This window comes from Pelodiscus sinensis, chromosome 11, assembly GCF_049634645.1.
Source record: "Pelodiscus sinensis isolate JC-2024 chromosome 11, ASM4963464v1, whole genome shotgun sequence".
In the NCBI taxonomy this organism is placed as follows: domain Eukaryota; kingdom Metazoa; phylum Chordata; order Testudines; family Trionychidae; genus Pelodiscus; species Pelodiscus sinensis.
In genome coordinates this window covers 35,967,618-35,995,370 of record NC_134721.1, presented here as the reverse complement: position 1 = coordinate 35,995,370, position 27,753 = coordinate 35,967,618, and the positions used below count along the sequence as shown (strand labels likewise).

General features: G+C 56.6%; 1 protein-coding gene across 2 annotated transcripts; it reads right to left on the bottom strand.

The window, feature by feature from the left end:
- Nucleotides 1-45: 45 nt before the first annotated feature.
- On the bottom strand, nucleotides 46-26,751 carry SIPA1 (signal-induced proliferation-associated 1). 2 transcript variants are annotated; one of them, XM_075939232.1, is made up of 18 exons: nucleotides 26,636-26,751; nucleotides 22,077-22,221; nucleotides 21,120-21,177; nucleotides 13,398-14,738; nucleotides 12,975-13,096; nucleotides 12,639-12,827; nucleotides 11,972-12,146; nucleotides 9,364-9,467; nucleotides 8,925-9,082; nucleotides 6,396-6,978; nucleotides 5,977-6,251; nucleotides 5,196-5,429; nucleotides 4,669-4,759; nucleotides 4,166-4,331; nucleotides 3,519-3,617; nucleotides 3,180-3,258; nucleotides 2,682-2,763; nucleotides 46-2,438 (listed from the first exon to the last, which is right to left on the bottom strand). In XM_075939232.1, the coding sequence occupies exons 4-18, from the start codon at nucleotides 14,341-14,343 to the stop codon at nucleotides 2,292-2,294; spliced, it is 3,450 nt and encodes a 1,149-aa protein (XP_075795347.1). In that variant the 5' UTR covers nucleotides 14,344-14,738; nucleotides 21,120-21,177; nucleotides 22,077-22,221; nucleotides 26,636-26,751; the 3' UTR covers nucleotides 46-2,291. The 2 variants fall into 2 exon arrangements, with proteins under 2 accessions (XP_075795347.1, XP_075795348.1); XM_075939233.1 differs by lacking the exon at nucleotides 26,636-26,751 and having other exon boundaries at nucleotides 22,077-22,356.
- Nucleotides 26,752-27,753: the final 1,002 nt, after the last annotated feature.

Here is a 27,753-nt window from a genome sequence, read left to right as displayed (position 1 = left end):
GGGAAATTCAAATCCCGGGCTTCATTTGCAAGTGCGGTATGCCTACATTACCCCGCTAGTTTGAACTAGCGGGGTAGTGTAGACATACCCTATGTCCTTAGCTGGAATTCTGTGGCCAACACTTTAGAAAAGATGTGGAAAACTTGCCAAGCATCCAGAACAGGGCAACAACCATACTAAATGGAAACCTGCCCTCTGAAGAAAGGTTAAAAGAACTGGGCATGTTTCATATTGAGCAAAGAAGACTGAGGGGAGCTAACAGTCTTCAAATATATTAAGGGCTGCTCTAAAGAGGACAATGATCAATTGTTTTGTGTCCACCAAATATAAGAACAATCATTGACTTTGTTTGCAGCAAGGGACATTTGGGCTGGAAAAATTAAGGACTGATCAGCTCTGGAACAGGTTAGGAGGCTGTGGACTCCCATCACTGGAGGTTGTACAAACAGGATGGATGAACACCTATCGGGGTGGTCTATGTATCCCTGGTCCCGCCTCAGCGTGGGGTGATGGATTAGCGGGCCTCTTGAGGTTCCTTCCAGTCCCTCATTTCTTTGTTTCTATGGAAATGTTTCCCCCATCACTCTGAGCCAAACAACCCCTGAGGCAGCCAGTCCCCTTTTCCCGGGGCTGGATCAGAGAACGACCCCCACAATGGGAAAGGCCCCATGTCCCATTTCCCACACCATGAGACAGCCAGTCTTCCTGACCCTGGGCCAGATCACAGCCAGCAATCCTAGAAGGAAAAAACTGATGTCCCACTCCCAGCCATGAAAGCCAGCATTTATATGGCCAGGGGAGCTCACACAGTAGGCAGGCAGGTGATGGAGCTGGAGCTGCATACCGACTCTTTATTGCACAGAGGGATTGGGGGATGGACATGCTGCGGTTTGTACATTCATGTCAGACACAGATTCTCTGCCTCTAAGATGGTCCATTTTCAGTGTAAAAAACTAACAAACAAATAAAACCTGAAACAAGCACTTTGTGTTTTGCTTGATTCTAAAATATTTACAACCCAAAAAGAGATGTGACAACCCCCCCATGTCACAGGGGACCCCCCCATAAGGGACACTCCATAAATACCCCGCTAGCACCAATGGGGGGCAGGGCCCTGGACCTCCTCCCTCCCCAGTACAGTATGGCGGCTATTCCCCTGACAGCATGTGGGGGTGGGTACTGGGGGATGGTCTTGTGCAGAGGGAGGGGCATTGCTAGGGGGGAACAGGGGACCAGAAACAATGTCTCCATGCCTCCTGGTTGCCATGCAGGAGGCTGGAATGGAGGGGAGGGGGGGAAGCATTAACTCACAGCTTACAGCATCTTCACAGTTAGCAGGCGGGGTGGTGCCCGTTTTAGGCTGAAAGGCTCCCGCGCTGGCTGGGTCAGTGCTGGATGGGGGTGGGGCTCTGGACCCTCAGGGAGCTGGGTGGTGTAGGAGCCCAGGGAAGGTAAGAGAGTGTGTGTTTGCATGGGAGCGCATGTCAGTGTATGTGAGCTTAAGTGAGAGCACTACAGTGTGAGCATGGTCTGCCCAAGTAAAAGTGGGTTCATGTCTGCATGAACATGGATCAAGGTGAGGGCATGTGTAGGACCGGGAGCAAGTCTGAGCTGGTGAGAGAAGTGCATCTGGGTAAGTACTGCTGTGCACATGTATGAGAGAGTGTGCTAGTGTGCACAAGGGTGTGCCGTCACCTGTGTGTGAATATTTGCATGAGTATGTGTTTGAGTGTGAGTGTGGAATCATTTCTCATGCCAGTGTTTTCCTGAGGCCTGAATCCATACAGCAGGATTTGGGAGTTATTGCAAATTGAGAGTCCCTGATTTTTTCTAAGGGAGCAGAGTCTCATCTCCTCATTCCCGCCAGCCCTCCTTCCTATGCCCCCCAGATGAAATGGCCACACCCCCATTACAGTCAGATTCACCAAAGACTTAAGATCCATGTGTGAGCTGAGCCCCTGAGCCCCACAATAAGGGACTACTGCTCCTGGCAGCAGCCGTCAGACGGGTGAGTCTGTGCTGGGCTCCTAGGAGGTATCAGTCTTGAGAAATGAGAAGCTGTGATCCTGGGGGTCTCCCTTCCCTCTCAGATGGTATGGGGAGTTGGTAGCCAGAATCCACTGCGATGACCAGTCAGAAAGCCAGCCCCCCAAGAGTGCAGTTCACATTGTGGTCCCTTCTTGGGATAACCACAGTGGAGAAGGGAGGGGAGGAGTGGAAGTAGGGTCAATGGGAGACAGAGGTGGGGGAGGGGATGACTGGGCGGGGAGGAGGGAAGGGGGGGCAGGGCCCTAGAGAGGCTGGTCAGAGGGGCCACACAGCAGGCGGGTGACCTGGCTGAGCCGGGCAGCCGCACTCTCCTGCTCCTGCTGCAGCCGCTGATTGTTCTGCCGCAGACTCTGCACCTCAGCCTGGAGTGCTGCCTTGGCTGCCTGCTCCTGGAGAGCACAGGGGTCAGTTTGGAGATGCAGCACCCCCATCCCCACTTCCTCGACAAGGACTTCCCACCCCACAGCTCCTGCCCCATCTGGCCCGCCCCTGCCACCTCTTCCTACACCTGGCCCCTAAGTCCCATACAGTGCCTTGCCCCACAACCTTCCTGCTGTCTTCACTGCCCTCTGCTCCCCTCCCTCTTTCCCTCACCTTTGCCCCCCTCCACCGCCCTTCCTGGCCCAGCACACCTGCTGCAAGTCCTCCTGCAGCTTCTTCAGCATGGACTCCAAGTGAGAGACCTTCTCCGACAGCGACCGGGGTGGATGGGCCCTGGGAGAGGGAGGAAAGAGCGAGAGACGGAGGGGTGTGGGGATGGAGGGACAGAGTTATATATAGGTTGATGATGTCCATCAGTCAAGTTGAGATCAGATGGGGAAGGAGGAGCAAAGATCCTTCATCTCCCCCCAGACCTCTTCTCCTTCTCAGGCTTGTCAATGGATGTGTCAGCCTCCCCCTAGGGAAGTGTTTGCTATTCAGCCCTCCAATAAGCTGGTGGCTTTGTGGTAAGCAAGCTCCCTAAGCTGAGAAAGGGATGGTTTCTTGCTGTTTTCGCCTTCTATTACTGCATTATCATGGAAATACACCAGAGGAGGATGGGAGGAGGGGGATACAGTGAAATGGGGCTGGTGGAAGAGAAACCCTCCCCCCCCCCATCATTCCTCCCACCCCTCTGTGTAGCTCCTTACTCATCCTCAGGGGGCTGCTGGCCTGGGTTCCTCTGGCCACTCCCACCGGGGGGCTCTCTGCTCTCCAGCACCTGTTGTCCTGGTGTAGGAAAGAGGGGAGACAGAGTGAGACACTCCTCCTCAGACTGGGATTCACTACTCCTGGCCTCCAGCAAATTTACCAGGGTCTTTGCTTAGGGATTTCCCAGCTTTAGCTCCACATCAGAGAAACTCTTTGCCTGGAAATTTGCTACTGGACACAGCCAAGTCCTCCAGCAGGACGTCTCTGACTCCAGCCCCTCCCTGCCTGTGCAGGTTGGCGGCTCCTACCCACGAGGCAGCCCAGGAATCGGTGCTCACCTTCCTTTGAGAGCGCCTCCAGGATGCTGTTGCAGGCAGTAGCCAGGTTGGAGATGGAGTCCCACTCCTCCTCCAGGGACTCACTGGCTTCGGACAGAACTGCAGAGAGGAGAAGCGGGAGGAAGAATGGCTGAATGCGAGTAAGGAGCCCAGCAGCTTCCCAAAACAAGGCCCTTCAGACCCACAGTCCAGGCCCCACCTCTTGGGGCATAGGTACTAGCTGTTACGCTACAGTGGGGCCTAGCCCCACAGTTCAGCTGCAACTCCTCCTTAGCCTCTGTCCTCAGTGTTAACTAGAGTTGGGAAAAATCTGAGAGTCCCCTTCTCCACAAGCTGCCTTTGGTCAAAAGGGTTGAGATTTGGCTTCTCGCCAAAGGAATTTTGAAGGAAACAAAGGGGTCAAAACGAGATATGTGAAAACTGGGAATGTTCCTGGCTTTGGAGCCCCTCCCCCGCATGTTCGTGCCATTTTTCTTTTCCCCTCCCCTGCTTTGTTTTTCTTCTAATTGCAGAAAAATCTCTTGCTCGGCACAAAACCATGAACCCAAAGCAGGCACTTGGAGCTGATTGCCGTGCTTGGGAAGGGAATGCTCCCCCAATGCTAAGGGGACGGGATGAGACCAGGGGTGCATGTGTGTGTGTCTTACTCTTGGTGATGGAGTTTCGTAGCGAGATCGTCCGAGGTAGGAATTTCTCGGTGTCACTCATGTCCGAGGTGGGCGGGGCTGTCTCATTAAGGGGTGGGGCTTGGCTGCCCATGACCCCATGATCTGGGGAAGCCTTCTCCAACAATGTGGGGTCTCCTGGATGATCCTGAGACAACACAGCGATTGATGAGTGGGGTTCTGTAAACCAGGGGTTTACAGATGAGTAAAGTTGGAATTTCAGCCGCCACTGGGGTAGGATGCAGAGGCTGATTATACAGGGAACCTTCACCTAGTGCTGAGATGCAGCCACCTTTGGAGTGCGGCATAGGGGCTGTTAAACAGGCCCACAGGTTTATTTCACAAGTAAATAACTGTGCACATCATGGAACACCACGAATGACTAGTGCATGTGAAAACCCCAGAACTACAGCACTATGAGGGGCCTGATTGCACCCTGTCGGGGGCAGCCAGGGTACTTCCACACATACACACTCTCCACTCACCACATCCTGCTCCGGGAGCCCCTTGGGGGTGGCTGCCAGGATGAGGTCAGGTGTAGGGTCAGGTAACATGGGGATCTCCCTGCTGTGGGACCTGTAGAGGAACATTAGCTTGTGGTAAACATAGCCCAGAAAAAAGGCGGGGGAGAATGCAGAGGGGATAACAGCCGGTGTGGGAGGCCTAGTAAGAGAGTTTTAACCAGTCCGTTGGGTGGGATATGGATCTGAGGTGAAAGCAGAAGACCTAGGAGGCTGGGGAAAGACTCACAGCAGGTTGGGGACTGGTGGAGGTGGGGTGGAGGCAGAGCTCCCAGGAGATGGGAGTCACGCCTGGTGTGGTGGGAAGCTGGAAAGGGATAGAGGTGGGGCACCCAGGAGACAGGGGTCACTCCCAGAAGGGTGAGAGGTGAGATGGTGGCGGGGTACTCGGGAGGCAGGGATCACCCCTGGAAGGGTGGGGGGTTGGGGTGGGTTGGAGGCAGGGCTCCCAGGAGGCAGGGGTCACTCCTGACAGGGTGCGGGGCACTCACGGTGGGTTGGGGAGGGCAGTGCCCTCACTGTGGCTGCGCAGGAACTCAGTGCGCTCCTCAGCCAAGCTATGGGGGGGCCCATCCTGCAGGGAGAGTGAGCGCAGCAGCTGCAGGGTGGCCGGTCTCAGCTCCCCCTCAGGCCCCGGGCCCCCCTCCGACCGGAGGGGCTCCCCTGCTGGGGAATCACTGCGGCGCTTCTCCTGCAGGGACTTCATGTAGAGCTCCGAGAAACTCCTGTCAGAGAGAGACGATGGGGCAGGGTCCCAGAACTCCCAACTCCCATCCCAGCAAGCCCCCCATCCTGCTCCACAGCACCCCCGAGAGAGGCCTCCTCCCTGCCCCATAATGCTCACCACTACCCCCCATTCTGCCCCATCACACCCTCTATTCAGCCCCCCAGACCTCCCTGCCACTGCCACCTATCCCCTTTGTCCCTCCACAGTGCCGCTCTCCAAGGATTCCTGCCCCTAGCACCCCCATCCCACCATACCCCTTGCTGGGGACTCTTGCAGCCAGTACACCTGCTTCCTGTCAAGCAGCACCCCCCCAATGGTCGCACGCTCTGCCCCACAGCAGCTCTTCCTGAGAGCTCCTACCCGCTCCTGCTAGTGCTCCTGCTGGGGTTCCCCTCTTTTCCTGAGCACCCCTGCCTGTAACCCATATCCCTGAGGGACTCTGCTGGGAGCTCCTGTCCTATAGCACCCCTGAATGGAGAACTACTCCTCCCAGCACCCTTGGGACCCAGAGCTCCCCCACTGCCCCCCGCTGGCACTGTGCTCACCTGCGGGGCTTGCCATTCTCATCAGGAGGCACCATGGTGATGGTGACTTTCTTGGCAGTGCGCAGCAGTTCAGAGGTCTGGGCATGGCTGAGGCTGGGCAGTGCCCGCTCGCACACACGCACCAGCCGGGCGCCAGGCTGCAGGCCAGCTTTCTCCGCAAAGGTGAAGCGCTCGACGTCGGTGACAAAGCCCTCGTTGTCCACCTGGAAACCCAGCTGGCCCAGCCCATTCCTCAGCAGGGTGAGCTCCCGCGTCTCGCAGCCCCGTGTCACCAGCTAGAGGGAGGAAGAGCATTTGGGGGGGCTGGCTGGCTCCCAGTGCTCCTGGCCTGCTCCTGCAGCGCCCCCTGCCGGAGAGGCTGGAGTAGCTGGGAGCTCCCCTGGAGTGCCCCCCACACCTGCCAGAGACCTGGGCCCTACCTGCAGCCGGTGCACAATGTCCTTAACCTCGTCCCCTTGGCCGTCAGGGAGCTGCACAGAGACGTAATCCCCAGAGCCATAGTAGAGGTCCAGGCCGCAGTCAGAGTAGGTCCAAGCCAGTATGTCACGGCAGGAACAGTTGAAGACGACTCGCTTGACCTTAACCTCAATGAGCACCAGGAACTCAGCTGAGATGCCCAGCAGGCAGGGCAGCTCGGGAGCGGCCCGGTTCCCGTCTCGTGCCCGCACGCTCCACACCAGGGCCCCGGCACTCTGCAGCTCCCAAGCCTTGGCACTCTTGGCCCGCTCCTTCTTCTTTGCACCCAGGGAGAGCAGGGGCAGGCGAGAGGAAGAGGCCTCCAGGCTGGTGGTGGTCGAATGGCTGCGTGCCAAGTCCTGCAGGTACTCCTGGCGTGTGCGGGTAGCCATGGCGTGGAATTTGCCTGACCGCTCAGCCGCATTCTCTGCATTGATGGCTTTGGCCAGGAGGAAGTGCCGGAAGGCAGGTGTCCGGGGGAAGCGGTGCCCAGCTGGGATGGGCGGCCCAAAGAGTGGGATGTCCTTGGTGCGGCTCACTGCCACACTGAGGGGAGAGATGGGAGTCAGGGCATGGGACAGTTGGGGACAGCCAGGAGTTCAGCCAGTGACTGGGATTGCAAGGAGGCAGGTAACAAGGGAAAGACTTTGGCACATGCACTGCCCCACACTTGGCACACACAGCACACGCTCCCTCTTCCCCTGTACGTGTCACACTCAACACACACTCCCCCTTCCCCTGTAGGTGTCACACTCAGCACACGCTCCCTCTTCCCCTGTAGGTGTCACACTCAGCACACGCTCCCTCTTCCCCTGTACGTGTCACACTCAGCACACACTCCCCCTTCCCCTGTAGGTGTCACACTCAGCACACGCTCCCCCTTCCCCTGTAGGTGTCACACTCAGCACACACTCCCCCTTCCCCTGTAGGTGTCACACTCAGCACACGCTCCCCCTTCCCCTGTAGGTGTCACACTCAGCACACGCTCCCCCTTCCCCTGTAGGTGTCACACTCAGCACACGCTCCCTCTTCCCCTGTACGTGTCACACTCAACACACACTCCCCCTTCCCCTATACGTGTCACACTAAGCACACACTCCCCCTTCCCCTGTAGGTGTCACACTCAGCACACGCTCCCTCTTCCCCTGTACGTGTCACACTCAACACACACTCCCCCTTCCCCTGTACGTGTCACACTCAGCACACACTCCCCCTTCCCCTGTAGGTGTGACACTCAGCACACGCTCCCTCTTCCCCTGTACGTGTCACACTCAACACACACTCCCCCTTCCCCTGTACGTGTCACACTCAGCACACACTCCCCCTTCCCCTGTAGCTGTCACACTCAGCACACACTCCCCCTTCCTCTGTACGTGTCACACTCAGCACACACTCCCCCTTCCCCTGTAGGTGTCACACTCAGCACACACTCCCCCTTCCCCTGTAGGTGTCACACTCAGCACACGCTCCCCTTCCCCTGTACGTGTCACACTCAACACACGCTCCCCCTTCCCCTGTAGGTGTCACACTCAGCACACACTCCCCCTTCCCCTGTAGGTGTCACACTCAGCACACACTCCCCCTTCCCCTGTAGCTGTCACACTCAGCACACGCTCCCCCTTCCCCTGTAGGTGTCACACTCAGCACACACTCCCCCTTCCCCTGTAGGTGTCACACTCAGCACACACTCCCTCTTTCCCTGTACGTGTCACACTCAACACACACTCCCCCTTCCCCTGTACGTGTCACACTCAGCACACACTCCCCCTTCCCCTGTAGGTGTCACACTCAGCACACGCTCCCCCTTCCCCTGTAGCTGTCACACTCAGCACACGCTCCCTCTTCCCCTGTACGTGTCACACTCAACACACACTCCCCCTTCCTCTGTACGTGTCACACTCAGCACACGCTCCCCCTTCCCCTGTAGGTGTCACACTCAGCACACGCTCCCCCTTCTCCTGTAGGTGTCACACTCAGCACACGCTCCCCCTTCCCCTGTAGGTGTCACACTCAACACACACTCCCCCTTCCCCTGTAGGTGTCACACTCAGCACACGCTCCCCCTTCCCCTGTAGGTGACACACTCAGCACACACTCCCCCTTCCCGTGTAGCTGGCACACTCAGCACATGCTCCCCCTTCCCATGTAGCTGGCACACTCAGCACACGCTCCCCCTTCTCCTGTAGGTGACACACTCAGCACATGCTCCCCCTTCCCGTGTAGCTGGCACACTCAGCACACGCTCCCCCTTCCCCTGTAGGTGACACACTCAGCACATGCTCCCCCTTCCCGTGTAGCTGGCACACTCAGCACACGCTCCCCCTTCCCCTGTAGGTGACACACTCAGCACACGCTCCCCCTTCCTGTGTAGCTGGCACACTCAGCACACGCTCCCCCTTCCCCTGTAGGTGACACACTCAGCACACGCTCCCCCTTCCTGTGTAGCTGGCACACTCAGCACACACTCCCCCCTTCCCATGCTCACCCCTCACCTGTAGGTGGTGCGTTCAGTGCAGGGCTCATGCGCACGTACTATAATGAAGACGTGCTGGAAGTGTGAGCGGATGGTGCGGGGTGTGAAAGGCTGTGCGCCCGGCTCCTGGAAGATGATTGTGACGATGTCATTGCCAATGTGACGCTTTCGTAGCAACTACAACCAGAAAGACAGTGTTACTGCAGCAGTGGGGGAGATCAGGATTTCAGCTGTTCATGGGGGGAACCTCCCCTCCTTCCAGGTCATCTTACCCTAGCCCCCTTTCCTGGTCCACCTGGACTCTCCAACTCTTCCTGGAGCTTCCCTGGTGCCCTCCCTGAACCTTCTGGACTTCTCCTTCCCAGAAACCCACTGGATCCTTCCCTCTGAAGCCCCTGGTGAACTCCAGAATCCCATCCCCATGCCAGTCCCATCCCAGTGCCCTGGCCCCCCCTCACCTGCTGGCGGTTGTTGGGTGTGTAGGGAAGCATGGTGGAGACATGGAACATGATCTCATAGTCCTGGTACGTGGTGTACAGTGAGTGGGTGCCCGTGGAGTCAGCTGAGGGAGACACAGGATGGGAAATTTCAGTGGGAGAGGGAGTTATGGGGGCAGAGAGAGATAGGGGCTCAACAGTGATAGCAAGGAAAGCCCTGACTGGGTCAAGTGGAGTTCCCTCCTTCAGAGCCTCCCCTCCCTTGTTGCTAATGTGTTCTACTCTGGAGTTAAGAAGGAATTCTAAGACTAGGCTTCCTACCCCATGGAATGGGCTGAGGGCTGACAGAGTACAGCCTGATAGGACAGCTCCCAATGTGTGTACTGGTGCCAATGCAGTCCAGCCCCATTACAAGCCTCCTGGCCAGGGTTCCCTGTAAGGTGCGTGCCTACAAGAGTGTACACCAAGAATTTCAGTTCCGCCCACCTCCTCAGCAGAGCTGTGCAGCGGTGGGCCCAGCTGTTCCTGCGGGTGGAGCTGCATGGTGAATGGTTGCCCTGATCCAGGAGCATCTGGGCAGCCACCATGTGGCCTGTGTGGTGGCTGCTGGAGCTGGAGCCTGGGCCACAGTACTAAAAATAGCACCACAGCCCTGGTTCCAGTCCTGGCACACGGGGCTGCTGCCCGCCACGTGGCCCCACCGCCAGGAGCAGCAGGGACCATGGCTGCATGGCGGCTGCTAGGGCCAGGACTTCAGTACTAAAAATAGCACTGCGGTCCCAGCTCAAGTCCCAGAACACAGGGTGTGCGGCCCCATGTGCTGGGACTCGAACTGGGGCCATGATGTTATTTTGAGTACCATGGTCCCAGGCCCAGCCGCCACATGGCCTCAGTTGTTCTCAGGGTGGTAGTTCTCGGGGCAGCTGCCATGGGACTGAAGCCGAGCTGTGGTGCAGCTGCTCCTGTGCCAAAGCCAGGGTACTAGAAATAGCACCGCTGCCCAGGCTCCAGCCCTGGCACATGGGACATCTGCCTGTCAAGCCCTGAACCAGGGAGCTAAAGGAGGCTGAGGAGTGCAGGTGTCAGGAAGACAGAAGGTGAGGGATGGGGCAGGGGGAGAACTAAGGGCAAGGTGGGTATGAGGAGAGGAAGGGGCTTATGCTGAGGGGAGAGGAGGGGGCCAAGGCAGGAGAAGAAAGGGGAAGATACCAAGGGCCAGGGTGGAGGAGAGACAAATACCAGGGGCCAAGAGGAGATAATGAGGGGAAAGGGCAGGAGGAGTGGAGATGGGATAGGAAGGTGTCAGTGGGGGTGGGAGAGGGGAGGGAAAAAGGTGATGCTGGCAGAGGAGAGGGGAGGGGCAATGGGGGCAAGAGGGAGGAAGACTGGGTGCTGGGAAAAGAGGGGTTGAAAGGGGACGTGGGCATGAGGAAGGCTGGGAATGGAGCAAGTCATGTGTGAGGGCACAGAGGGGTATGAGGAGAACTGGGGCACAGGGTGGTGAGGGGGTGGGCACCAGGGAGGAAGAGAGCAAGGGAAGTCAGGGTCAGTGAGGGAAGGGGAAGGCACCAGGAGGGTGAAGGGGTAAGTGCAGGTGCCAGGGAGATTGTGGGGGTGAAGCAGAAGTGCAGACACATGGAGGAGAGGGACAGGCATCAGAGGGCAGAGGAGAGAGGCAGGGCAGGTGGATGGAAGGATGTGTTAGGAGAGGAGATGGAAGGGGAGCTAGAGGAGGGGTGGGCACAACGGGGAAGAGAAGGGCAGGTGCATGGGTCAGAGAGGAGTGGGAGGGAGCAGGTCCCAGGATGGCTGAGGGGAGTGAGAAGGGCAGGAGCCAGGATGGCAGAGGAGGGTGAGAGGAGGGGGGAGCAGACGGGGTGAGGGGAGGGTGGGAAACATGGCAGCAGAGAGGAAAAGGGAGAGGTTTATAATTTGGGTGCCATGGTGGCACACATCCAAACAAGCGCACATGACTTCGATATTGGTGCAGAAGACAAAAATCAGTCATGGATGGAAAATCTTAGCGGGAACACTGCTCCTGGCCCCTTTCTCAGTAGTCCAACCCTCTGGTTCCTCCTCTCCAAGGACTGGCCCCATATTTTCTTGATCCTCCCCCAAAATTGCCCCTTTCCTGGGTCTCCCCCTCCCTTCTCTGGAGTTTAAAGCTAGAGGGGACAATTGTGCTTCCATGTAGCACAGGCCATAGGGCCACCCACAAACATTTCCTGGTTGACCGAGAGTGAATTGGTTAGAAAACCATCCCCCCCAGGCTGGAAAATGTCCAGGTGTGGAGAATCCATCCCAGCCCTGGCAAAGCTGTAACAGCAGTTTATGATCCACTGTTAACAGACTGAATGGGTCTAGCTTCAGCTGCCAGCCACAGGATTGTGTCTGGCCTGACGAGCCTCCGTTAGCCCGGTTCTATTCCCTGCGTAGGTGCTTAGGGATGGTGGCCAAGGATCAGCTTAAGGTGGCACTGGCAGTCCCTGCTCAGCAGGTTACTTCCTCCTTGCTCCTTTCTGAAGTCACTGCTTCCTAGGGCAGAGCCCCTCGCCTTACGAGTGTGGTTGGGCCTCTTTGCATGGGCCTGTTCACAGTTACTGCCCCGGCAGCCTTTCCTCACACTCACTCTTGGTGTCGAGCTGGGCACGGTACTTGGTGAAGCCGCGCAGTTGGACGTGCTGACCCAGCAGCTCCAGGAACTCCTGGAAGGGGGGCCCAGCCCCCTCGTTGTTGTACATCTCCTCCTCGGAGCCCTGCCCCGTCCGGCAGTACAAAACGCCCACCTTGCGCTGGAAACTCACCTGGGGAGGGGAGTGGTTAGGGGAACAAGAGATCAGCCAATACAACACCCCCAAACTGTCCTGATTCAACCCACAGCCACCTTCAGAGGAACCCCTAACTCAACTCCTCAAAATACCCTGACCCTCCACAGCAATCTCCGATGAGAGCTTTAACTGAACTCCTCAGAATACCTTAGTCTCATCCCAACGCAGCATCCATCACTGATTTAAACTCCCAAACTACCCAGTCTTGATCCCTTGACACAGTGACCCCAATGGGGCCCCCTAAACTGACCTTTCTCAAAGTGTTCAAGCCCCTGACTGAATACTTTGATCTAACTCCCCCAAAACCACCCATCAGAACCCCTCAACCACCCTGATCCAACTCTTCGAGAACTGCCCTTCTCCCAGAACCTGGCTTCCCTTCTTGCCCCAAACTTCCCCACCACTGCCACGGTGGTACCCCCAAAGCAGGCAGGTTCCCCTGGGGCACTCAGTGACTCACACACTCACCCCCTGCTCATCCAGCTTGAGCAGCGTCTCTGGCACCTTGGGCGAGTTGGATGCCAGGCGCAGTCCCTGCAGGTTCAGGTCAGGCAGCAAGTGCTCCAGCAGCTTCTTGGGGGACAGCCCGCGGGCAGCAGGGGGGCGGGCGGTGGGGGGCAGTGCCTCCTCCAGCACTGAGCCACGCAGGGTCCGCAGCTGTGAGGAGAGGCCATGACAGGGGAGGTGAAAATGATGATCAGGACCTCCTGGCAAGGACTCCCCCCAGAGCGTCCCCTCCCCCTGGCAGTGCCCTCAGTACTGAAAGCTCCCCCCAGGCTGTGGTCTCCCTCTGGTGGTGCCCACCTCACTGGTGCGCAGGATGAGGCGGTAGATGTACTGCAGGCTGGCCCCTTCCTTCTCCTCGCGCCGCAGAGACAAGGCCACCGCCCCCAGGCGCTCATCCATCCCGAAGAAGTTCTGGTGCTCTGTGCCAGGGGAGGGATGTTAGAGATGGGCAGCGCCAGAACTGTCCCCAACCTCCCCACACCACATATGCCATGACCCCCCCAAATGCCAGCTTTGTGGACCCTCACTTTCACTTCCCCCATCTCTGAATGCCGGCCCCCTCTCTCCCACAGCTCACCCTCGTATAGCAGCACTCATACCAGCTAGCCCATTGTCCTCACCTGTACTGCCCCCAGCACCATGCCCTCTATGTCCTCTGCCCCTTCCTCCTCACTCCTTGTACTCCCTGCCCCTGCATCCTACCCCCCTGCCCTGGCTCACCCTTGCCATAGAAGTATTTGCGGTAGTAGCTGGCGCCCTGATCAGCATACTCAATGCAATGGGTGGCTCGGCTGCCTCGGGGTAGGTAGCTCTCTCGTGGCTCCTCCAGCACTGACACGGCTGCATTGGGCAGCTGCCCGGCACCCCCTCCTGCTGCCTGGCGCCGGCCCAGCCCTCCTTCTTCTTCGCCCCCTGTCTCGTTGCGAAAGTGGGGGCAACTGAGCACCAGGGGCCCATCTTTGCCATCACCAGAGTCAGGTTCCTCAGGGACAGGGGTGGGGGTAGGCCCTGCTGAGGCAGCCGAGGCCCCTGTGGTGATGTTACGCACCCGGCGCCCGGCACTGCCCTGGCACCAAGCCGCCTCACTTGGATCAAAGAGGATGCTTTGCACATCATAGTGGGCCAGCTGGCGCACCCAGACCTGAGGAGGGAACTTGGGGGGCTCTTCCCCTCTGTCCTGTGATGGCATGGTGGCCCCAGCCCCCTGGCCATCCACCTCCCACACCTCGTCTGTTGTGAGCCCCAGCAGCACTAGGGGGTCCCAGAAACGCCGGGCAGCTGGGCTTCCCACCCGGGGCTCCTCATGGCTGTGGGCGCGGGTGCGAGGGGGCACTGGGACTCTCTCAATAGAGCTTAGGCTGCCATAGTCTCGGTGCAGCCCGGACTCCCCACTTCCCACCAGTGATGAGGAGGGGGGTGCCCCGTCCCCAGGCAATCCCTCCCCAAGGGTCACATCACTGTTGCTGCGGTGCATGATGTGGCTGGCAGGCCTCAGGGCCAGGCCAGGTGGGGTGCCATGTGCCCTAGGGAGTCCCTGGGTCACCTCACTCCGGGCGGAGCGCAAGACGGGGGCTGAGAGCCCCTTGGCATCGAAGGAGATGGAGGACAGAGGGGGCCGGGTGGTGTGCCGTCGGATCTTGCGGACAAAGAGGTCATCTGACTGCATGGCCCTCCTCCCCACCAGCACCTCCCCCCCCAGAAAATGGGAATGAGATGGCCTGGCCGAGGGAGAGACACAGCTGCTGATCACATGCAGGCAGGCTCAGGGGAGCAAGAGTCAAGGAAACAATCCAATTGGCTGGGAAGGACGACGACGTGCTCTGCCCCTTCTCCTTTATGGCCACTGGCTGTCAGTGGGCATGGCCCACCGTCTCATTGGATGGTGGGGAGGCACTGCTGTGCTGGAAGGCGTCAAATCTAGCCATGGGGCATGGCCAGCCAAGGTGCCTTGCTCAGGGGCTCTTGGGGCAGCCCCAGTGCTGGGCAGGGTTCTCAGCTCTCGAGTGCTGGTGAAGCAGCCTGCTCAGTTCCAGGTCCGGGTCTGGGTGGAACGCCGCCTTCCTGCAAAGGGAATTGGGGGCAGATCTAAGATGGGGAGACCGGGAGAGGCCCAGACTGCAATGCTGGACCCCATCATTCCAGCACTGAGGCAATTTGTGAAAGGTCACATCCCCCCAGTTGACCCAATACGCCAGGAGCATTTCTGGTGACTGGCTGGATACCCTTCCCCTGGTGTGATGGGAGCAGCCTGGAAACACGCCAGGTGCCAATCTGGGACGCTCGCCAGGGAGATGATGAGGAAAGGGGCTGTTTGCCTTGACAAGAGGGTATTTCTACAGTAATTTTCTCTATCGAATACTGAGCCATTCCCTCTCTGATACCTGGGGTATGTCTACACTACAAAGTTAATTCGAACTAACAGACGTTAGTTCGAATTAACTTTGATAGGCGCTACACATACAAACCGCTAGTTTGAACTTAATTTGAACTAGCGGAGCGCTTAATTCGAACTAGGTAAACCTCATTGTACGAGGACTAATGCCTAGTTCAAATTAAGTAGTTTGAATTAAGGGCTGTGTAGCCACTTAATTCGAACTAGTGGGAGGCTAGCCCTGGTGGCCACTATGGACACCACCAGGGAAACTCATCTGCCCCCTTCCTGGCCCCGGAGCCCTTAAAGGGGCCTGGTCTGGCTACGGTGCCCATGCCAGGTGCAAGCCTGCCAGCACCCAGCCAGCAGACCCTGCACCTGGCACAGCACGAGCCAGCCACCCACTGCCACCCAGCCCTCCGCCTCTTCCCGGGACCAGGCTGGCGGCTCCCGGGAGCCTGCCCGGGGCCGCAAGAGGCGGGCGCCCGCCCGGTCTAGTGCGGAGATCATGGACCTCATCGAGGTTTGGGGGGAAGCCTCCAAAGTCCACGACCTCTGCACTAGGCACAGGAAAGTGGCCATCTAGGGCAGGATAGCTGCCAGCCTGGCCACCCAGGAGCAGGTTTGCATGAAAATCAAGGTGGTTGAGTGAGACCCTGACCCTGAGCCCTGATCTTAGAACATAAAAACATAAGAATGGCCATACTGGGTCAGACCAAAAGTCCATCTAGCCCAGTAGCCTGTCTGCTAGGTACCCTGGAGGGGATGGACTGAAGACAATGACCAAGCCATTTGTCTCATGCCATCCATCTCCAGCCTTCCACAAACAGAGGCCAGGGACACCATTTCTACCCCCTGGTTAATACCACTCCATGGATTTATCTAACTTCTCTTTAAACTCTGTTATAGTTCTAGCCTTCACAGCCTCCTGCAGCAAGGAGTTCCACAGGTTGACTATTTGCTTTGTGAAGAAGAACTTTCTGTTATTAGTTTGAAGCCTGCTACCCATTCATTTCAGTTGGTGTCCTCTAGTCCTTCTATTATGGGAACTAATGGAGAACTTTTCTTTTTGCACCCTCTCCACACCACTCATGCTTTCATAGACCTCTATCATATCCCCCCTCAGTCTCCTCTTTTCTAAGCTGAAAAGTCCCAGTCTCTTTAGCCTTTCTTCATATGGGACCTGTTCCAAACCCCTGATCATTTTAGTTGCTCTTCCCTCTCTAACCCTCTCTCTTCCCCTCTCCCACCTCCTTTTCCCAGTCTCCCTGAGTTTTGTTCAATAAAGAGAGTTTCTATTTTTGAACACACGTGTCCTTTATTTTGTACATCAGGAAGGGGGGCTAGGGAAGGGTAAGTGGAAGGAGGTGAGGGAGGAATGGGGTATGAGCCCCTGATGGGGAGGACTGGGGTGGCTCTGCAGGCTCCTCGGGGTGGAAGCTCTCCTGCAGCCCCCCGATTGACCACCACCCCCCAGATGGCAGCCTGCGGCAAGTGCAGCCGGGCTGATGGCCGAGTGCTGTGATGTGCCAAGTGTGGGCATTCAGGGCACTCCAAGCCAGGACTGCTTTGCTGTCCCTCATTGAGTTAGACAAGCAAGCGGGGAACCCCTGAGAACTGTCTGTCCAGGGTGCGGGTCGGGTCCCTTTAAGCACAGCCTTCAGCTAGCCTGAGAGAGCAGCTCCACGCTCTAAGTCCTAACCTGATGCCCTGCTGGCACTGCTTCCGGCCATCCTTAACCTCGGTTCAGGGTCCACTCAATGTGGACATGCTAGTTCGAATTAGCAAAATGCTAATTCAAACTAGTTTTTAGGTCTAGATGCACTAGTTCGAATTAGCTTAGTTCGAATTAACTAATTCGAATTAAGTTAGTTTGAATTAGTGCTCTAGTGTAGATATATCCCTAGATTCTTTCTTTCTAATACTGGGGTATTTTTCTAGGTCATTTATCTACCTGGGACCCAGAGTACGTTTCCTCTCCAAAACTCCTGTGCTTCTTTCTAACACCTAGGCACTTTCTTGGCCAAACTCCATACTGATGGGGTTGCACTTTCTCTCTAGTACCGGTCCTGTTCTGGAACATTAATCTGTCTTCCTGGCTCAGTGGGAATCTTTTCTATGCCCTCTGACCACTGGGGATGCCCCCAACAGCAGACTGAGTCAGATGGAGCCGGGATGTCACAGGAAGTGTGTGTGCGTTTGTGTGGGGGGAGGAGGAGGGAGACAGAGCTATTGCTGCATACCCAGGGCAGTCTGAGGACGAGGAGGAAGATGCATTCTGGAAGGCTGATGTGTCTGCTGGGGGGAGGCGCATTCTGTGACATTGTGGGACTGTTTTTTTTGGGGGGGTAGATGCATTGTGGGAGTTTGAGGTGACTGTTATGGGTCAGGTGCATTCTGGGAGGTTGATGTGACTGGTGAGGAGGCATGTGTATTCTGGGACACTGACATGACCCTTGTGGGGGGCAGGTGCATTCTGGGAGATTGATATGCCAAGAGGGAGGCAGGTGCATTCTAGGTAGTTGATGTGAACATTGCGGGGGAGCAAGTGTGTTATGAGAAGTTGATGTGACCAATGAGAGGGAGGTGCATTGTGGGATGCTGACGTGACCAGGAGGGGAACAATACTGTATTAGCAACAGCTGCAGACAGAATAGGGCTCTGTGGTCAGGGCTTCAGGAAATCACCCCATATGCTCCCCTGTAGCCGCATCTTCCGGCCCTTGCTCAGATGGCTGGCTGTGGTGTGGGGGCGGGTGGGGGCTGTCTCAGTGCTGAACAGGGAGATCAGGGACAAGCAGCTGCCTAACATAGGCACAGCCTGTGACACACAATAGCTGGAGCAAAACCACCTAGACACAGGCCTGATAGCAGGGGGCACTGGGCCCAGGAGTGGGACCTGGATGGCTCAGGGTGTGGGAGAGACAGGACCTACAAGGTCCTCACAACTGGGGTGGGTTACAGGGCTCGGCCTGGCCAACAACAGAAAGAGTAAAAAAAACAGGAACTTGCACAAGTACCTGGCACAGAAGTTTCCTCCTTCAGAGGTGGGGGGTGGGGGTGCTGGGCACAAGGGGCTGAGGCTCCCAGCTTGGGGTGATCCCCCCAGGGATAGAAATAGAGCTGCTGCCCCACCCCCAGCTGCATCGGCATCCCCTGAATACATCTGCCCCCTGCACCATCCTCCCACTCCCTACACCACCCCAGTGCCTCCCCCCCCGCCTCGCATTCGCACTTCTGCTTTCGGTGAGGTTGCTGAGCCTAGCAGAGAGTGGAATCCATGGGGGAGGGTGTCAAATCCTCCAGAGACAGTGGTGGGGAGAGGGGTTTAAAGGAGAACAGCCAGGGAAGGGGGGAGGTCAAAAGGACGTAATGCTGTACCCCAGAACTGAACTTGCCCCTCAGCTAGTTGTAAACCTGCCCACCTGGGACTGACTCCCCCAAACCTGCCCCTCCCACAATGACTCCCCCCAGCTAGGGTTCCAAACACCTGCAGAACAACGCCTGCCATGGCTCCCCCATTCCCAGCCCTTCCTTGGTCTCTGGTTTCCCAGGATGCTTCCCCAGTGACAAACCAGGTTGGGGAGAGCTCAGGGAGAGGCAGAAACAGCAGAGAGAGAAACAGGGAAGGGAAGCAGCAGATCAGCTTCTGCCACAACGCTGACGGTGCCCCTCACTCCCAACCTGCAGCCCGTACAATACCAAGGCTAAGACCCATCAAACTCGTTTCACTGGTGAGCTGCTCTGTATTGGAACTGAAGTTCCCATCCCAGCCATTCTTGGCAAGGAGGGGTGTGTGTGGGTGGCCCCCACTTCCCTATTGGTGGTTGGCTCAATTTGCCGCAGATGAATGCCTGAGCTCCCCTCCCGCCCTCACATGCCAGAGCCACATCCATGGCGTGTGGATACATGGGGGAAGTGGGTGTCTGCATGAAGCTCATGGTTGGGGGCGGTGCTGGCTCAGAAGCCCTAGCCCACCTGTGTGCAGCCCTCAGCTCAGGGGAGACAGCAGGGAGAGGCCCACTCACACTACTCCTGCACCCCACATCCTTCTCCCATTCCCCCCACCTCCATACCCTCTTCCTGTTCACCCCTCCCTCCAGGACTCTCTTCCAAAACACAACCCTTCCCCATGTATAGCCCTGCTGCCATGAGGGCAGAGAGGAAAGCTTGGTTCCCAGAGCTTGCTCCCCACCAACCTTTCTTCTAGCCTGGGGGCTGAGGCCCAGGATGGGAGGTGCCTTATTCTACTGGAGATGACTGGCTTAAGACCCAGCAAGCTCATCTTACTAACAGCAACCACCTCCCCTATCAACCTGGGGCTCAGTCAGAGCTGGTGCCCCCTGGAGGGGAAAGGCCCATTTCCCAGTCTCTGGTGCAGAGAAGCTAGTTGGATGACCTAGGCCAGTGGTCACCGACCAGTCGATCGGGATGTCCTGGTAGATCTTGGTGATCCTGACTGGCTTGGCCAAGAGGCTGTCAAGCACTGCACTTCTGCTGCCCCTTTGCATTTCCTGCCCCTTGCCTTGGAGCTTCCCTCACCCCGGGAGCCTCCTGTTTGATGGGTATTGTACGGGCTGCAGGCTGGGAGTGAGGGGCACCAACAGCGTTGTGGCAGAAGCTGATCTGCTGCTTCCCTGTTTAAAAGCCTGTCCCTCAGGGGCCCCGCCCCAAGCCCTGCAGAGCAGGGAAGGGAGAGGAGGGGGCTCTGATGTCAGCAGGCCCCCTCCCACCCTGTATTCTATCTCCACTGAATGGGGAGGGATGGAGGGAGGGTACAGGCTCTGGGCTTGGGATGGAGGGAGTTTGCTGGCTGCTTTTGAGAGTGGTTCAAGGCCAGGGCAGGGGTGATCCTGCCTTAGCCCCACTGCACCACCACCCAGGAGCGACCTGAGGTAAGCAGGGTCCAGTTGTAGCCAGAATCCTGAATCCCTGCCCCAGTTGTGAACCTCCTCCTACACCCCAAACCACTGCCCTAGCCCTGAGCCCCCAGGACCCAAACTCCCTTAGAGAGCCTGTACCCTGAACCCCCTCCTGCACTCCAACTCCCTGCTCCAGGCTTAGCTCAGAGCCCCTCTCACACTCCAAATCCCTTCACCCAAGACCAGAGTCTGTGCCCCAACCCTCTGCCCACTGCCCCAGCCTGGTGAAAGTGAGGAAGGATGGGAGAAAGGGGGATGGAGTGAGCAGGGGTTGGGCCTCAGAGAAGGGGCACGAAGGAGGCGGGGCAAGGGTATTTGGGTCTGAGGTAGATCCTGGATTGCACTTAAATTCAAAAAGTGATCCATCTGCTTAAAACGGTTGGAGACCACTGACCTAGGCTATGTCTACACTGCAGAGTTTTTCCGGGATACCAGAAGTATCCTGGAAAAGCTCTACCACATCCAAGGAACGTATCTGCTTTTCCAAACAAAATGTCAGAAAAGCAGATGCATTTTTTCACCATCCTTGTAAACCTCATTCTATGAGGAAGAAGGGATGTTCCAAAAGAGGGTTTTTTCAACATTTGGCTCCATGTAGATGGGCCAAATGTCGGAAAAGCCTCTTTTGGAAGAAAAGCAGAAAAAGATACGCAAATTGCAGTCCACAATTTGCATATCTTTTTCTGACTTTTCCCTGCAGTGTAGACATAGCCCTAGTTGCTTGCTGGAGCATTAATGCAGGAAATACCTGGCACAATCCAGTGCCCCATTACTGCAATAGGCAGCCCCACGCCATCCTGGAAACACACACATGCCAGGTGACAGACCCCCCAATTTATCCTCAGCTTGGGGGTCAGACTGGAGACAAATCAATGTTTGTTGGTGTTGTCCAGAGAGTGGGTGGAAGTCCAGGGTCTCCATGGGATGGGGCTTGGCAGGGAAAGGGTTAATGAGAGATGAATGGCTTGGGCAGGGTTGTTGCTTGGTGTCTACTAGGGACCAAATGTGGGGGGTGGTGACAGCAGTGCTTGGTGGCTGAACCAACCTCCTCTCGAGCTCCCATATTACCTCCATGGCACAGTACCCTCTGCCCCACACAGATGGGTTGGGTGTCTCCACTTCCCTCCCCACACATGAGAAAGTGACTCACCCAGCTCCCCGGGATGTGGGGGGGGAACAGCGGCTGAGCCCAGGGGTGTCACGGGGACCTGGAGGAACAAAGAGCAAGAAATCAGTATTTCCTGGGGGAACCCTTGCCCAGCACTGAGATGCAGCCACCTCTGGGGTGGGATGCAGGGACTGTTTGTACAGAGCTCCCTCCCCTGGCACTGAGTCATCTGTGTCTGGGGATTTGTTTAACAGCTGCACATTGACAGTTCCCAATGATTTTGGACAGGAGATGAAAGAGGATCTTGCATGCTGTAGTAGCAGCAGAGGAAGAATCAGGAAGCTATGGGGCTCTAGCTGGGACTCTTTTTTTGGACCCTGGGGTTCACTTCCCTTGTCAGGGAGGAGGGGAAGCTTGGGGGCAGGGCTGGGGCTGGGATGTCTGTGAAGGTGGGAGATGCTTCCATTGCCTCCCTTGACTTCCCAGGGTGAAGGGGAAACTGGTTTGGCCGTGGGGAAAGAGGACCCCAGTGGGGGCACTCAGTTTCAGAGTGTGATGTCAGTTCTAGCTACGATGGCAGGAAGCACAAAAATTCACCCATTTAAACTAGGGGATGGGAGGGGGGGCAGACACATGGCCACAGCTGCATTGCCATGGACACCAGGATTTGGCCCGAGCCCTACTGGGACCCGTTGCCAGTCACACTTATTTTGCCCTGGGGAAGCACCCCTTGCCTGGGAGAGCCCCTCCTCACCCAAGGAACAATGGGTGGATATGCAGTCCCCCCGCACATGCTGCCCTTGGCTGTTTCCTCCCACCCGCCCTAGCCCCTTGTCAGCCAAAACCGCTCCCCCCCCACCTGACTCCCAGACGGGCTCCACTGCTCCAGTGCGAGGGATCCCCGATAACCTGCACCCCTGAACCCCTATCAGCCTGGGAGCCACCCACATTAGCCCCCTGACATTCCTACATCCCCATGACAGGCAAAGGGCTCGGTACCTGGGGGTCGGTACCTCAGGTCCAGACGAGCTAGGCGGCGCGGACGCTCTGACTCGCTTCCTGCTGTGCGGGAAGTGATGGCGCAACCAGGAGCCCAACCCCCCTCTTCAACATCCTCAGGAAAGAGCCAGGCCCCGAATGTGACCTGCCGACACCCCACCCCCAAACCGGTGAGCAACTTCCTGGCCGCACAGATGGGCTTAACAATCACCCCTGCTTCCGCTCTGCCAGTGCCCCACAATCCCAATCCACAGCCCCCTGAAATCCCAGCCCTGGGCTCCCCACAATCCCAATCCACAGCCCCCTGAAATCCCAGCCCTGGACTCCCCTCTGCCCTGCTGGGTTCCTCACTCCTAGCTCACACTCCCCTGCTATCCCAGCTGTGGATCCCCCACCTCTACCAGGGCCCCTCACTCCCAGCCCTGGGCTTCCTGCTTCATGCAGCCCAGCCCTGAACCAACCAACTGGTGTTTTGCTCTTTCCTCTGCCGTTTCAAAGTGGAAACCACAAATCGGTGCCTCATGGCCACAGGGAGATAAAGGGGAGCTGTGGATCTGGCACTGGCACTGCGGGGGTGGGGAGCCCAGGGCTAGGATGGCAGGGAGCTGGGGTCAGTATTGAGGGGCACTAGGCAGAGCTCTATGAATGTTAGGGGATCCCCGTTACTGGCACCAGGGTGTGCTCAGCCAGCCCCCAATGCTGCTCCAGGAACTCTGCAGCTGGTGCCCCCTGGCCCCTGTTGAGCTTAGGAAGAGGCCGCCCTTGCCTAGCCATGAATGTGCCCCCCCCTTCCCCACCCGACACACAGTGGTGGGGGCGGATGCCATTTGTGCTGCGTCACCCCAAGGCTGCTGCCCTCAAAGGGGCCATTCAGGGACGTGCAGCATGAGGCAGGGAGGCACTGGCAGCCACTGAACAGAACGTTAACCCGGGTGTAAGGGACCCCAGGTATTTGCCAGGATGCTCCTAGGCCTCAGTACCCCAAGCTCCAGTGCCTAGGGGCCTTAATGTGGCTGTAGTGTTGGCAGGACCCGTCCCCAACCGTCCCCCTCCTAGGCCTTCACCCCACCCCTGCATCTGGCCTATCTTCCAGCTAGACGAGGTGGAATTCAACCCGCCTTGAGCCCCAGCACAATGAGATCTTTAAAGCTGCCCCCCATCTCTTCCCCTCCTCCCTCACTGTCCAGCTCAGCAGCGCCTAGGCCCTACGTCTCCCTTCTTCCTCTCACCCACCACTGCACGACAGAATCCTAGTTCCCACCCCCCTCCCTGGATCTAACCACTAGACCCCTCGTTTCCCTTCTCAGAGCTGGGATAAAGCCCAGGAGTCCTGGCTCCCAGCCCCCACCTCAAAGCTAATCACTGGACTGCTCCTGTCTATTGTAATTAATTGTTTGAGTTATAAATTCACCATCAAATTATTCCTTTGAGCAATCCCATCAATTTAACGCTCTAGCAACCACCTGGGTATGTCTGTCTGTCTGCCCTGTCTGGGGTCCTGCTTGCGACAGGGGGCAGCAGAAAGGCTGATGGTGCAAGGGGTTAGGGCTGGCATGGTCAGGGGCTGCGGGTTGAGACTGAGGGCACTGGCAGGGCTGGGGAGCTGTGTATGGTTTCATTCATATTCACCTAATGGCAGGATACTGAGTCTCCAACTGCATCTAAAATCCCCCCCTGCTGCTCTCTCCCCATGTCTCTGCTGCCACCCAGGGCTCTCCCAAGCTCATGGGCCAGTGTTGCCCAGGGGTTCCCCAGTCACTCAGAACAAAGCTGGGAGCGGGGGGAGTGGCAGATGGATCAGAGCTGTGGAAGTGCTGCAGAGCCTGAATCCCCCTGTGGGGTGGGATGGCATGTGAATCCCAGTGGTCGAGCTGCTTCTCCTCGCCTCATCCTCCTCTGGTTCTGCAAAACTGGCCTAGTCAACCCCCCCCCCCCCATGCCAATGCACCCAGCCCTGCCCCCCGTTAATACCGCCTCATCCGTTCCACTTTTCTATTACAAGTTTATTTCCTTCATCCTATTAGAAGCTCCCTTGGCCCTTCCCCACCCCACATCCACTTTCCCCCAGCTGACCCATCTCCCTACTCTACCCTATAGTTAACCCACCAGCTCTCTCCCCAGCTCCGGATCCAGGCAATTTAGGTTGGCAGGGGGAGACAGAGCTCCCTGTTTAAAAGCCTGTCCCTCAAGGGTCCCACTCCAAGCCCTGCACTGCTCTGCCAATGCCATTCCAGTCTGCAGGGAGCTATGTGAGGGGGGGTCATGCAGGAGTGAAGAGGTGGCATCAGGGGGATAGGGCGGTAGAGGTGTTGGGTTATGGTGCTGTGCCAGGAGCCAAGGATATTGTGTTGAGATAATGGGGTGCATGAGGAGTGTGCTGGGAAGGGGAAGCACTGAGCTCAGTCTGAGCTATACTATATTGTGTGGGTCTGTTGTGGAGGGAGGTATCCCCTGTGTGATGTGCAAGTGGGGCTGTGGTGAGTGTATCAGGTCACAGGAGGCTGTGTTGTGTTGTGCTGTATATATCAGGTCACCCCACGCACCGAGCACAGGGGTTGTGTTGTAATGTGTATGTCAGGTTTCGCTGAGCATTAAGTGAGGGAGTTGTGTTGTGCATCTGGGATCACAGCAGGCCTGAACGAGGGGGTTGTGTTGTGTTGTGTGCATGGCGTTATGCATTGTGCTTGGAATTTTTTTTGGCTTGAGTACTCTACTGGTAACAGCTGTTCTTTTAATGTAAAATGTTTCACCGGAATTTGCCAATTCCGACAACATTTTACATGGGGAGAAAACCCCAAATTGCTGATTGCCTCAGTTTCATGAAGGAAAAATGGTTGCTTTCAAATTTTATTATATTGGATCATTTCCTTTGGATTTGTGTATTTTATGAAAATATAAATCTACTTGCTATAAATATCAAAATATCAATAGTGCTGGAGGAACATTTGACATATTATAATAGATGTTGATATTTAATAGTGTAATGTATGCTCAGTGATATACAATATTGGATACATATAAATTACAATCTTAATCAATTATATATATATATATATATATATATATATATATATATATATATATATATATATATATATATATATATAAAATCTTCTCTAGAATGTATCCAATTTACTATTTCAATACGCTGGATAAGTTAAAATTAAATGGACCAAAATGAGAAAATCAAAATGGCATCACTTTTTAATCAAACCCACATAACATTGAGGCCCTGATTTGCCATTTCAGGACATTCATTTTGCCTGAGATTTTGACTTTTTTTTTTTTTAATAAAAACAAAATTAAAACGGTGAGACTTGCCCAGCACTTGCAGTCCCTACCCACAGCAGTGGTTAGGCACTGGGTGAGGGAAGTTGTTTTGTGGGCTTTGGGGACAGAGGTGCTGCACAGCACATGAGAGGCGCTGTATTGTGGATTTTGCATGGGGTGGGGTGTGTACTGAACATGGTGCCAGAGGGGCTGTACTCGGTTTGTGCTGTGGTAGAAGAGGAGGGTTGCTTAGCATTGGGGTTAGGGAATTACTATTGGGGGGCTTTGTATGGGCATTCAGTCAAGGGGGTCTGTGGTGTTGCAAGGGAAATTGTATTGTGTGGGCATTGGGGGATGGGCAGCATGAAGGGGGGCTGTATTGAGGGGAGAGGAGTGGTATTGTGGGGGCTGTGTTGTGTTGAGGATGTGTATTATAGGGATTGGAAGAGGAGTGGCAATGTGGCGGGGGCTGTGTTGAGTAGGTGCTGGTGAAGTTTTAAAATATTAATAAAACAGTTTTTTAAAATATTAAAAATGAGCTCCACTGCCCCTTTTTAGCCCCCCGCCCCTGCCCCATGACTCTCCCCAAGTCCTGCCTGCTACACCTTATTTTATAAATAGCCCAGATGATGCCCAACTAGGCAGCCCCTCCTCTCAATGGAAGCAAACCCAAGGTAAGTTGGGAGCAGCCCCCTGAATCCTTTCATTACCCGTGAGAGTAAATGCCCCACCGAGAGGCACCAACATCCCCCCCATGCTAGAAATCTGCCCTTCACCTTCAGAGTGGAAATCTCATGCCCTTTGTGCAGGAGGCAGTGCCTGGGGGTAGTGCTGGGAAGGGCAGGTGCAGAGAAGGGCGCTGTGTTGAGTAGGGCTACAGGGGGATTGGTAGGTGGGGGTGCAGGGGGATGAATGGGAGGGGTGGGGTGTTATGTGGGGTGAGGGAAATGGATGGGATGGGCAGGGGACTTGTGTGAGGTGAGGGGTGAGAGTTAGGCTGGGGGTTCTGGTGGGGTGAGGGGAGGGGGTTGGGGTGGGGAGCAAGGGTGCAGAGTGGGGATGCAGGGAGATAGCTGGGATGGGGCGGGGCACTGCATGAGGGGGCTTGAGGGGGGCGCTGGGTGGGGTGATGGGCAGGAGGTGCTGTATGGGGGAGGTGGGAGAATGGGAGTGTATGGAAACGGGGGGCGCTGGGTGGGGCGACGGGGAGGGGAGCGCGGGGGATGGGGGATGGGCAGCCTGTGGGGCGGCCAGCGCTGGGGTCAGGGATGGGGGCGGGGGGCTCCTACCTCCGGGTCCGGCGTCCCGCGTTTCCCCCCAGCCTCCGCACCGGCCGCTCCCTCCCCTCCTAGCTGACAGCAACCCCCTCCCCGCGCTGTCCTAGCGCCGCCGCCGCGGCCGAAGCGCGGGGACAGACAGGCAGGCGGGGAAGGGGGATGACAAGGACAGGCAGCGGGGGAGGAGGGGGGAGGGCTGGAGGGAAAGGACGGGCGGGGGCTGGAGGGAAAGGACAGACAGGCGGGGAGTAAGGGAAGGAGACGCAGACAGGCAGGGAGAGGGCAAGGACAGACAGGGGAGAGGGTGGAAGGGAGAGACAGATGCTCTACCAGGTGCCTGAGCACAAAGCCCGAGATTGGGCAGACAGACAGGCAGACCCAGCAACCTGGGTACTGGAGGGATGGGCACAGAACAGCCCAGAAATGATGGGGACACAGCATGCACAGGCGGGGGGGGCCACTTCGGTCACAGGACAGGGTCAGGGTGCTTGCCACCAGGCATCCAGCCCCCCATGTAGAGAGAGGACAGGGCAGTTGGCTCAGAAAACATTTAGGGTAGGGACAGCACACCTCAATTAATGGGTACAGGCACCCTATTCATTCCTTAACCATCCCCACCTCCCGTAATTCACACTCCTGCCACTAATTGCCCTTTGCCAGTCAAAACAGCAGGGCTACATCTAGACTGGCATGATTTTCCGGAAATGCTTTTAACAGAAAAGTTTTCCGTTAAAAGCATTTTCAGAACAGAGCGTCTAGATTGGCACGGACACGTTTCCGCAAAAGCACTTTTTGTAGAAAAGCGTCCGTGGCCAATCTAGACGTGCTTTTGCACAAAAAAAGCCCATATCGTCATTTTCGCAATCAGGGCTTTTTTGCGGAAAACAAATCTCAGCTGTCTACACTGGCCCTTTTGCCCGAACGGGAGCGGCATACTATTTCCGCAAAAAGCACTGATTTCTTACAGTAGGAAGTCAGTGCTTTTGCAGAAATTCAAGTGGTCAGTGTAGACAGCTGGCAAGTTTTTCCAGAAAAGCGGCTGATTTTCTGGAAAAACTGGCCAGTCTAGACACAGCCCTCGTGTCAGGGTGCCCTAGACCCACACAGGAACCAGACGGGCGGACCCCTGG

Bases quoted from the DNA above. Each gene is read 5' to 3' on its own strand.
- SIPA1 (XM_075939232.1), bottom strand. From the start codon at position 14,343: ATGCAGTCAGATGACCTCTTTGTCCGCAAGATCCGACGGCACACCACC. The intron at 9,468-11,971 runs GTGAGTGTGAGG...TGTCTCCCTCAG, and splicing joins TGCCCAGCTCGACACCAAGA to CTGACTCCACGGGCACCCAC. The intron at 4,332-4,668 runs GTGAGTGGAGAG...GTGTTGTCTCAG, and splicing joins GGCTCCCGGAGCAGGATGTG to GATCATCCAGGAGACCCCAC.